At 42.9% G+C, this 12,144-nt stretch overlaps 1 protein-coding gene across 1 annotated transcript in view; it reads right to left on the bottom strand.

Annotated features, from left to right (window-relative positions):
- The window catches only part of PPP3CA (protein phosphatase 3 catalytic subunit alpha), a 287,229-nt gene extending 275,434 nt beyond the window's left edge, over nucleotides 1-11,795 (bottom strand). The window contains exon 1 of the mRNA XM_006208923.4: nucleotides 11,445-11,795. Coding sequence (XP_006208985.1) covers nucleotides 11,445-11,502 — 58 coding nt within the window. The 5' untranslated portion in view covers nucleotides 11,503-11,795. The remainder of the gene's footprint in view (nucleotides 1-11,444) is intronic.
- Nucleotides 11,796-12,144: the final 349 nt, after the last annotated feature.

Genomic DNA, 12,144 nt, shown 5'->3' with positions numbered 1-12,144 from the left:
AATCAGTTACTTTTTAAACTTTTATCCAAGAAGGCCAATCATTTCCTAAATAAATAATTAATCATGGAATTTCAGGTGTGGCCCCTGGGAGATATTCTAGGAGAGAAAGCTTCATAGGGCATTTTGAAATCACCTCAGAAGTGCATACTGTATGTTTCAAGATCTACTCAATCTACAAAGGTGTATCCTCTAATCTCAAGTCTCAGCCTTTTTTCTATAAAGATGTGTATGACATGACATTCATTTGCACAAAACACTAGCATGAGTGAACCCAGGTTCTATTAAACTATGCTCAAAAATGTTCATGGAAATTAAGGCAAACACTGCCACAGCTTACAAGAATGTCTGATTTCCACTGTGATTAAAGGCACATCCGTAAGATCAAGAGGACAGCAAGTTATGCAAATGCCCCATCATGACAGCTGCAGCTCCATCCTTTTCTCTCCCACATGGGAAAATACAGCAGAATGCAAGTGAAAGTAACATTTTAGGGTTTAACTCGAATCCACCCTAGTTTATATATAGATATTTTAAAATAAGTCATTTGCAAACTTCTGTACGTTGTTATCAGTAGCTGTTAATTCCTCACAGCTGAGTGTAACACAGAAATGTGCTGTGACACCACAGTTGGAAGCCACTGGCCTCTTTTAGGCCTCAGTGAAACTTACACTAGTTATCGAATTACAATCGGACTCACGGGGTTAGCCAAATTCAATGGCCTTAGAGGTCGTTTATCAACATCTCTGAAAGACAGAGCACCAGAACTAAGAGCAGGTAGAGAGGCGGTTTCGGGCTCTGGTCAGGTGGGGTGCTGAGCTGTCTTTGTGATGTGATTTGAAAAGGAAAACAAGGAACTTGGCCTGTCCTGAGTTACCCCATCAAACCACCATGGGGTCAAGCTGTCGTGCTGCCTCAGTACTCTGCCTGTATTACAAATAAATGCAAACAAAATAAAAGCAATGCCTCCAAAGAGCCACTGCTAAAATGCATCTGCTAGCCAGTCTTTCTGCAAGACTTCTACTCACAGAGCAGATTAGGTATTTGACACCTTAGAGCTCCAAAGGCTCTGGGAGAGGTACAACCGAAGGAAATTTCAGTAGGAAGAATGTGGGAAACAAGAGTATCGTGACAGAGGCAGTCCTGACCCAGCTCCTGGACACCACGGAATGGATGCTAGAGGGGGCCCGGCAATGAAGGACCCGAGTTCCAGGAAGTTTAAAGGTTAGCACAAGGTCACAGGACAGCAATAATAGTAAAGCCCAAGGTACTGGAGGTTCCACGGAAGGAGGAAAGCCAAGAGGAACATTTGCTCACGTCTCCAGTTTCAAGAGGGCCTGAAAACTTGCTGTGATTTTAAAAGAAGGTTACTTGGTTGGGGAAAAGCCCAGGAACCAGTTGGGAAAAGCTACAAGGCTTAAGAACATGAAAGCTGCTCCTAATATCAAAGAGGCTCTCTTGTGAAAGACAGGTAAGGTTCATTTTATAAATCGAACCCTATAGAGCAATGTAGGAATAATGAACACGGACTTCAGAGCATTAGACAAGGTCAAACACAAGGAGACAATCTGGGGAGCAGAAACGGCTGGGATGGAGCAGGAGATCCCAGGAAGTTGAGGGCTCCCTCTCACGAGATGTGTTCACACAGCAGTGGGATTACTATTTGTCAGGGAGCCTGGACAGGGGCTTCCACACTGGGGATGGCCTGAGCTAGATTCTGAGGCACCTTCCAATTCGAAGAGTCTGATTCGTTCGGTTTATGCTCAGACGTGAGCAAGCGTAAGAGACAGTAAGCTTCCCACATACCCTCCAGCTCCTCTCCCCAGCAGATGATCAGAGGACAGGCTCTAGGCCAGACAGAGTTAGATTTCCAACGTTTCTTCTAGCTTCAAAATTTTCATCGCTTTAGATTGACATCTCATTTACAAGCCAAATAAAGGAGGATCATGTGTTCTCTCCATTCAGATCCTTACCATCCATGCAGTGTTAAATGTCTCTGACTAGTTTAAAAAAAAAAAAAAAGCCACCTAAATCCCTAATGCTTCCAGTGTTTTCTCATATTCACTTGACAGTGGTGATGGATAACATCAGAGTATGATCCACTGTAGAAAGAGACTTTCTAATCATAAAATCTATAGTTAAATCACCACTCAACCTTTTTCCTTTAAAGACTGAATGATCTCAGTTCCCATCACAACTTGAAGTCCTTTAATCACTTGGAGGGGGCCACTTTTTTTCCCCCAACATGGTCCGAATCTTCTACATCCATTTCTAGAAATGCCTGTGGCCTGAGATAGTTACTCATGTCGAATTCTGATGGGAGGTGAGGACAAGAGCAAGTCCCTCCAGGTTGCTAAGCGAAAACCGGCCAAAGTTGATAAGGATGAGACTTTGTGTAGGAAACCACAGTTTCCCTGGTCTTCAACTCCTTGACGGTAAAGTATTTCTGTACTAGGGAGACATTAAATCCTGGCTCATAAATCAGAGCTTGGAAAGCCCTGGCCGACCTGCTTCAATGAGGAGCCAGGTGACCAAGTCTGGGCTATTGCAGATCCATCCGCGGTCCTCGGGGAGAATGGGCAGAGGGCGGGGCTGCACCACACAGCCTCCAGGCTGATGTGGGGCCCAGGGCTGAGCTCTTCTCGCCGGATTCACCACGCAGACGTGCCGCCAGGGGGGCTGACTCGTGAGCCGCCCGTACTCAGGGGCCCGAAGACTTTTTACCATTAATTACACAGACACCTCGTATCGGGGCCTGCAGCACGTCTTACACCTCTGTTCTGATTCCTAAACGTATTAACTTTAATTCATTTGGATTTGTGTATTTCTCTAAGTGAGCAATATAATTGTGAAGTCTAATCTGGGCCTCCCCGATTCTTGCCACAATAGCTCTCCCCACAAATGGGTGTCATCATCAGTCTTCCTGAGGGAAAAACATCGCCTACCTTTGAGTAAACCGACCTACACATCCTTTGCCTGACACTGACTCACTGAAAACCAAGCACTCCCTGGGTAAGCCACTCCTGCCAGGTAGGCTTCTGCAAGCTGGCTAGTGGGCAAACAACATATGATGCCCAACTAATGAAACAGGGCATTTCAAAACTCATGTGAAAAAGCCCTTCCACAGGACTGGTACTTGCCCATCACACTCACCATGTTTGTAAGCCACCCATGATGTAAAGTCCTGACTCAGGTTCTGTCATTTTAAGAGAATCTATTGTGCTTTTAATTTAATTTGATGAAATGGCATAGCTCACAAGACAAAATTTTATAATAGAAAAGAACCCTATAATTTAAGAATGTAAATCCCTCTTGCCCTTCATCTGTCATTTCATTTATTTAACAACCACATATCAAATGCCTGCTCTACAGTAGGACCTGTGCTCCGGCTAAAGATACAAAGATAAGTGGAACCAATCCCCACTCTTCTGGGCTCTCCATCTCCTGGGGAGGAGAGGCAGACAGGTAAACAAATCATCACAGCAACATGCTCTACTCAAGGTGTCCTCTATGAGAAGGAAGAGACTGAGTCCCTTCACTCCAACTGAAGGTATCAGGAGATGCGAGTCCCAGAGAAGGTGACATCTGAACTAAAGCTGGAATCATGAGAATTAAATGATGAGAAATGTTATCATGCCAATGATCAGACCCACACAGAGGAGGTATGAGTATACTTTAATTTATTAGCATTAAATACGCGTAACAGAATAACAATGCCAGGTGTAATGATAATTAAAAAATTAATTCCTTTGCAAAAAGCAAACAATAACATGAGCCTGAAGTCCTGATTCAGGTTCTGTCATTTAAGAGAATGCACTGGGCTTTTAATTTAATTTGATAAAATGGCATAGCTCACAAGACGTTTAAAAACAAATGTCAACGGATGGCTTAAAGCCCACTGAGGAGAATATAGGAGTCAGCAGAGTTGGTGCCACCTTTTTTAACTTCTCCTAGCCCATCTATCTTTCCACTGGATAGCATTCAGTGATGTTTTGGGGGCCAGAGGAGGGCAGGAGGTTATGTTGGAGAAGGCTGCATTTCTGGATTACAAAAACTTTACAGAAAATGATAAATTGAGATGTAAACAAAAAAAAAAGAGAACTTTGCTCTGTTTTCGTTTGGGGTTTTGGGTTTTTTGTTTTGTTTTGGTTTGGTTTGGTTTTTTCCCATGAAATTTGCCAGGTCATTTTCTCTTTAAGTCCAAGTCTGGACAATACTTAAAATAGATAAATCACCCAATAAATCACATGCTGAAAGATTAACATATCTTTTCTCACTTGTCAAAAATTGATCAGCCTAAGGAAAAATACAACAAAAATTGAAAGAAAGCTTTCAAGTTCAAGCAAATATGCTAAGTTGAAAAGGATTTAGCCTTTTAAACTCAGCTGGCATAAAGCCAGTCCAAATGACCAAACAACAAAACTGCCCTCAGTCTAACTGTGTCACCTTAGTAATGCATCCTTCTCAGACCCCATTCCCTGATGTGGCTGGAGAAGGGAACATTCCAATTAACCAGCAGTCACTGTAGAGAACCACTTACAGAGAATCAGAATATATAAAATACACTCAAAATAAACATATAACGTGTCTCCATTTACAGCTTCAGGAAGCACATGATAATTTTGCACTGTCCAAATCATTCAACAAGAATTTATTCGGTGCATAATAAGCAGGCCATTGAGCTAGGCACCATTGGTTCAATGGCCATATGTCCCAAACTAAAACTTAGAACACACATATTAATGACTTATTTTATGTAACTTCCAAGTATATGCAGCAAACTGGGAGACACGGTTTAGACACTGATACACTATAATTTGCAAAATATTCTAATACTATGTCAAGACACCTAAACATTGTAAATCAGAAGTAGTAGCTCCTCCCCAAAAAAGAAAAACTGGAGGTATCCAATCACTGTAGAAAGAGACTCTGAAATTTTTAGAATCCTGGAGCTGATGGGAATTTTTTTTTAATTTAGCTCCATATGAATAAAACTACCAACCATCACTCTTCTGGCTTCAAAACTGAAGAAAGTTCTGAAACTGACAAACACGGAAAGGTGTTTGTATGTCATGATCTCAAGGCAGCTGTTAACATAAATCTCTGATACCTACTTGTTCGTTTTGCTCTTTTGCAGTATGTGCAGAATTTCCAGTTGCAAGGGATAGTTGGTAGAAAGTCAGATAGACCATCTTTTAAAATAGAGTTGCAATATATTTTTCTGTGAAACAAAAGCACGGACTAGGGAAATAAAAAGAAGAAAAACGTAAAGTTCTATTTCTCTCTATGATGGTCTCAAAAAGAATCCATCCAATTCCAGAAACACAGCCTTTCAATAACGGATTACTGTTTCCTCAGTCAGAGTTTGTATGTTTTTAATATCAATGGCTTGAGTGTGCATTTGTGAAATGGATTTGAAATCCTAGCAATAGATCTACATTCTCAAGTTGATAGTCCACCTGATTTAAGCCATTACTCAGAACATCTAACCATGGAGGAATATGAAATGTTTTATTTGCCTTCTTACATGAAGGCTTATCGATCAATACAGCCTGTAGGAATACAGGAGATGGAAATATTGTAAACGAAAATGGGTTAAAAATGCTGAAAATGCAGAGACTACTGAAGACAATTTACAAACCAAAACCCTGTTGTAGGGCCTACATCATTCACCTGATGACTGTATTTTTTAAAAAGGAGTAAACACCTAAGAAGCACTGATACTCTCACTTGAACTTTCCCTAGAAATTAACGAAATCCTCAAACCAGAGCAACAATCTGGGCCACCATCTGTAGTCCAGACAGAGTCTTATAATAATACCCTTCAAAATAAAAGTACATAAAACTCCTTAGGAGGAGAGTATGCTATTTGTGTTTCTGCCTGTATATTTACCTGAATAGAAAACAATGTTTAACAGTTTTCCTTTAGTGAACCTCATGCCAAGATCAAACGAGGTAACGATTATCATCAGAATTTATAATTCCTGCTAAATACAGAAACAGAAAAGTTTCCCCTAGTAAAACTATTTTATATTGCTAGTAATTCAGTAAAGAAAATTCGGAAACAAAATGTGATTATCTTAAATATTACCGAAAGAAGTGACAGTTTCAAACAGGTTCTCAACGGAGAGGCGCAGCTTTGCCAGAGGAAAGGATTTGCTTGTATTTAGCTCTACTCTAGTCCCACCTGTGACTGAGCATTCTGTCTATTGTCTCCATTTCAACTATAAAATGTGTCACTATGAGCTATCATTGTAGACCCAAGGCATTCGTGGATTTCAATATTAATGGTTCTGACTCTTCTTGTGCCCTTGAAAATACATTAACACGTTGTCATTTGTAATTCTGTGTCGGCAGTGACTGGATTGCTGTTCCCAGGCCAGTGGATCAAGTGTAACCTTTTGGGCTCTCAACTCCCATTTAATGATCTTCTGGTTCTCACAAGGGAGTAGTGAGTACAATCCCTGCCCTTTTACATATGGGAAAAGGAGCCTGTGGTGTTATAATACATAACAGTGGAATTAACAGGAAGCTGGAATTCAAAATCTCACCATATTCTTTTTGAAGACCAAGAGACTGGTACACCAGAAAGTTGCTGAACAAATTGACAAGATGATTTTTTAGTTATTATCCAAGTTCCATACCGTGAATCATCATCACTCTTTACAGTTCTGGAAGTGTCCAATATTTTCAAAAAACTTTCAAAATGGTAATTTAACTGGACTTGCTAAAAGGAGAATATGTCTAGAAAAATGCTATTTTCCAATGAGGTCACTCTAAATGGATTCTTTATCTGGTTTCATAATTAGTTTCAACTTTACACATGGTTGACACAAAAAACGATAAGGAAAAGCCTCAAAGGCCAATTATAAAAGTTATAAATGCATACTGTATCAAAAGTCATATTTCATATCTCTAAAACTACAAATAAAAACAGGTCATAAAGTAACAAATAGTTTTAAAAGGCATATTTTTAAACTATATAAACAAATGCTAGAGTAAACCTTTAACTAGATTCTATGGTGTTACTTTTTTCATATTGTAACTGGATGTCTTAATATAAATTGCTCTTTAAAGTAGAGGTTCCTAAAAAGCTATTTTTTTAAATGTTAATTCTTCTAATTAATGGCAATTTAGAACACAGAATGTTTTGAAAAAAATGCACTTGTGTTACATTTACTTTATAGTAGAAATCCTGAAATATTAATGAATATACCAATCTAATTTGTAATCAAGTATTAATTTGCATGCTGTTCACTAAGTCTTGAAAAGAATTTGTTCTCTTTTTATTTAACCATGCCCAGATAGTGTTGTTTATTGTATTAACTAGGTTAGCAGGCCCCTTCACATCCAGTGCTGATGTAAACTTCAGCCACCAAACACTGATATTTAGTCATAGTTTCTATTAATGACACTGACTGACATTGAATTAATGCAGTTTTACTGTACACAAAGGGAAGACCAGATCCATGGAATAACTCAGCTGATGGTAAACATTAGTAAAATAAATTCACAATGAGCTCTTCTTGATACACTGCAAAGAAATGGCTTTGTTTATATTCCATTTCAGGATCCAAACATGACAGCTATCACTGATGTAGCATATTTTTGTTTTCTCATTAGGTAGTATTACTAGTCTCATTAAGCTAGAAACACTAGTGGCTTGAATTCCTATTGACTTAATATTTCACTTAGCTACAATCTGCTTGCTTGTGTGATCCTAGATATCTTTCTAGAATTTCCTACGTGTTCTTTGTCTATACAAATAGTATACAAGCTGACAATACAAAGAAAGACAGCTTTTTATTTATTTATTTATTTTGCATTCCCAACAGTCAAAAGCAATCTGACATAAAGTACAAGAGTGTTCTACCTAGAGTTTTTGAGAAACTCCCCCAAATTATTCCCAGGAATTTACTCCTCAGCAACCTGCCAAGGTATTTGGAATTTTTACCATTAAAGTCAGTTTGAGCTAAGGTGAAAGGCCCACCCATTACAATATACTTGGAGATAGGAAGACAGGAAAGGGCAAGAGATGTAACAAGGTAGCCGACTCATCATTCACGTTTCAATTCCCTCTAAGCGTTTTATTGTCCTATAGCAAAGTTCTTACAGCCAGTAGGGAATGTTAGGGCCAAACAAAGAAGAGTTAAAGGCAGGAACAGACAGGGACACGGGAAGGAAAGCCAGAGTTTGGAACAAGGCCTGGGAAGCACCACTGCAGAGAAAAATCAGACTATCAGACATAAGGGGAGGAGGGTTCCGTGAAATAGTTTTTCTCCTGTTTATGCCTTCAGTCTTTTACCTTATAGTTATGCAATGTTTCTTTTAAGTAAATGGATCAAATTATTCTGATTACCAACAAATGGCACTACCAAGATGTCTTCTCTGAATTTGTACACTTTCAATTATTTTTATCCAAGAACAGTCAAAATGAAACAGCCTCAGTTGCTAGATGAAGTAACTTTCTGACATTATCTAAATGAATGCCATTCCATTCCATTTTTAAGGTTCAAAAAAACTGACCAACGTCTGTGAACACACTCAAGAAGACGCTGAACATCTGAGAAAGTACATTTAGTTGAGACTGAAACTCAATCTACCTTTCTAAAGTCGCATTCTGGAAATACCAAGAAAGCTGTCACATCATCGCATTACTACAGCAAAACCATGAGCACAGCTTTATTTGTAAATAGCAGTTTGTTATACAACAGAAGCCAGATCACACTAATGAAGATAACTGTAGACAAATGTCATGGCCTGCCACAGTGATAACAATCCATTTTCTTCTTATTTCTATATGTAAGCAAATATTATCTGTACTTTGTAAAAGGATAAGAATGCTTAAGGAGCACAAAAATTTCCCTTGCCTGCATTAAAAAAAATAAGTCAATCTCAGACCACTGTGATAAAGTTCCAACAAAATTTAAAGTCATGGCTTCATGGCCTTGTGAACTATGTCTTATCTAGTTTTGTAAATGTGAAAAATTGTTTGGCAATCTGTTTTCCATTCAGCAAATATGTACTTTCTAGTCACTAAGCATACACATACATATTCAAGTGGAAATGCTATTTCACAACAGACTGATAATCGAAATAGGTTATCATCTCAACTAATCATAAAAATCAGGATTCTCCAATAAAACTTTTTTCTATAAACAAAATTTCACATGTAAAATTTTACATCAAGATTTCTATCAAAATATATGCAAAATTAACTTTTCCTATTTTGAGTCTATTATACCCTCTGCATTTCAGTTCTGCAAAAATATGTAAACCAAATTTTTTGAATTATGAGTGGTCATGTGTATATATAACGAAAAGCCCTTTGATAATATATATATATATATATATAAATAAAATACAGCATTGGAAAAAAGGCAAGACAAAATAGCCATGGAATGGTTCAATGGGCTCTTTCACATCACCTGGTAAAGACACCAAGCCAGAATGTATGAACAATTATTTTCACATTCTTCACTTGATGACAATTTTATATTTACGTTAGGAATACATACTTTGTGACTTAAAACAGAGAACTGGCCTTATAATATGCACATATGAGTGTTTTCTAATTACTCACACATTTTACTATCCTTTGACACATTTACTGCTATCATTTGAATTGTAGCCTTTACACCGAGTGTTTTGAAAAAAGGTGATCTTAATATACAGACTGGAGTTACAACTGAACTTCACACATTAGGGAGATAGTTGTTATTCTCTGATATTTCAACAAAAGGTCTTGCTTTTTTAAAATGTCAATAGAGGCCCTTAATACAAAACTGTTCTTCTGAATGAATTTGAATTTACTGTTTACATGAGAATCCATGCCTGCAGACCAAAGAGCTGTGCATCAGCAGACCTATTTCAAGTCATTTTTGCAGAGATGTTACCTCCTTATCTTGATGAGTCTATGAATACTGCACTGAAGCAGGAAGGATTCTAATAGAACCAAAACAAGACACACACACACAACACCACACACACACACACACACAATTACTTTAAAAAACTGAGCAAACCTGAATGGAGCAATGAACACTCTGAAGCCCCAGAAGGACCATGCATGGTCTTTGGGTTGCTAGGTTACTTCACCTAAGAGCTCACGGTGTAAATGACTTCATTGCCTTGCACTGTGGCATGCTCAGGCCACAGTAGATACTATCTCTGTTCTACACACAACACACTGGCATACACACACACACACACACACACACAATCTACATCAGTAAGCGCTACTTCCAATTTCAGAGGCCAGCTCAGCGCGTAGCCCGTGCCCATTCCTGCCCTGCGTCCTGACCCCAGGAGTGAGGGATACTACTTAATCCTGGCATATCTGCTCTGTTGCCTCATCCTTCCAGGATTCGTCGGGTGGTTCCTCCCCCACTCCACCACGGACTACAACGAGGACGGCGGATTCCCTGATGCGAGAGAGAAGGAGACTACTCTGTCCCCTTCCTCACCCACGGGGCATCCCGGCTTCTCTTGGCCAGAAACCTCAAAGCCATCCCTGCCAGGAGTCTGTGATCCTGGGGCGGGGGAGAAAAGCCAATGGTAGAAATCGAAAAGCACGTTTAACAAGCGGGTGCCAGGGGCACGGAAGAAGCGAGGGGGGTGAGGTTACCACCGCGGAGGTGTGCTCCAGCGGGGCACCATTCAAGAGCAATGACAGGTCGGCGGCGGACGGCTGGGGGTGGCGAGGGAGGTTTGGGGAACTGCTTTCCTTGTCTTTCTCAGGGCCTGCGGGGGAATCCCGGCTGGCGGCGGCGGCGGGGCTCTCGGGTCGTTCCCCGCCTCCCGCGCCCCCGGCGCGTCCCCTGGGCCGCCCCCTCCCTGCGGCCGCCCCCGCCCCGCGCGGAAGGAAGAGCGGGGCTCCCCCCACGCTCTCCCGCTCTCTCGCGAGTCCTGTGCAGGCCCTTTCGGGGGAGGAAGAGGGGGCGCTGAGGGAATTGCTGCAATGGAGCGCCGAGAGAACCCTGCCCGAGCGAGGCAGGCGGTGGAAAGCCACGGCCACATAAAAATGCCATATTAATTTTTTAAAAGCCATAAATCACCCCTCCCTCTGCAAAAGAAAACCATAAACCCGATCCCATGCAAGCCCGCGAGCAGCCACCCACTTCCTATTTCTGTCACAGCAGCTACACCCTGCCAGCAACCACCCCCCGGGCGCCCCCTCCCGCCACCGCCACCCCCGCCACCGCCTCCCCGCTGCTCAGCCATTTGCCAACTGACGCCCCCGTAAATAAAAATGCCCCAAGTGGGGCTAGGTGGGAAGCGTGGGGGGAGGGCGAGCGAGGGAGGGGGGTTCGAGGGTTGCACAATATCCTAGAAGGTCCGTAGCCCGAGCTGGGAGAGAACCCGGGGCGGGGGGAGGGGAGGCGAGGCGAGCCGCCCCGGTGCCTGCGGCACATCGTGCACCCGGGCGACCGCGGCGCGCCGCTTACCTTTCACCACCCTGTCCGTCGTCGACAACTTGGGATCAATTGCCTTGGGCTCGGACATCTCCAGCCGCCGGGGGACAGCGACGCGCTGCTTGTCCGTCCTACTGCACACCCCGACAGGACCGGCGAGCCAGACACTCAGCTCCGCCGCCGCCGCGCTGCAAACCGCTTGGCTGGAGGTCTGGGCTCTGAGCTGGCTTTAAAGTTACTGCCTTCTCCGCGCGTCCCTCCTGCTCCGCCGCCGCCGCCGCCGCCGCCTTCACTCCTCCTCTGCCGCCGCCAGCCCCGCCGACTCTGCTCCGGGCTGCGCGTGTGTGGTGGTTATTTATTTATTTTCTAAGCACGCCTCTCGGTTCTTCTTTTATTCTTGGGGGAAGGGGGATGGGGAAGGGAAGCGCACACACGAGCACCCACCCTGGCGCGGAGATCCGGCACCGCGGAATGGAGCCCCACGCGCGCACACTGCTGGGATTAAGACGGATCACATGGGGAGGGCCGGGGGCGAGGAAGGAGAGGCTGGGCGGCCGATGTCAGTGCCACCAGCCGCGCCTTGGCGTCCCCGGCGGCGGAGAGACGGCCGCCGCTGCTGCTGCCGCTGCTGCCTCCGCTGCTGCTGCTGCCGCTGCTGCCGCCGCCGCCGCCGCCGCTGCCGCTGCCTCTGCTTCCCCACACCGAGCCCCGCCGCTGATCCGCAGCCGCCGGA

The sequence above is a fragment of the Vicugna pacos genome, chromosome 2 (assembly GCF_048564905.1).
Source record: "Vicugna pacos chromosome 2, VicPac4, whole genome shotgun sequence".
NCBI classification, from domain to species: domain Eukaryota; kingdom Metazoa; phylum Chordata; class Mammalia; order Artiodactyla; family Camelidae; genus Vicugna; species Vicugna pacos.
Note: the sequence above shows the minus strand (reverse complement) of the source record. Positions and strands in the feature narration are given on the sequence as shown.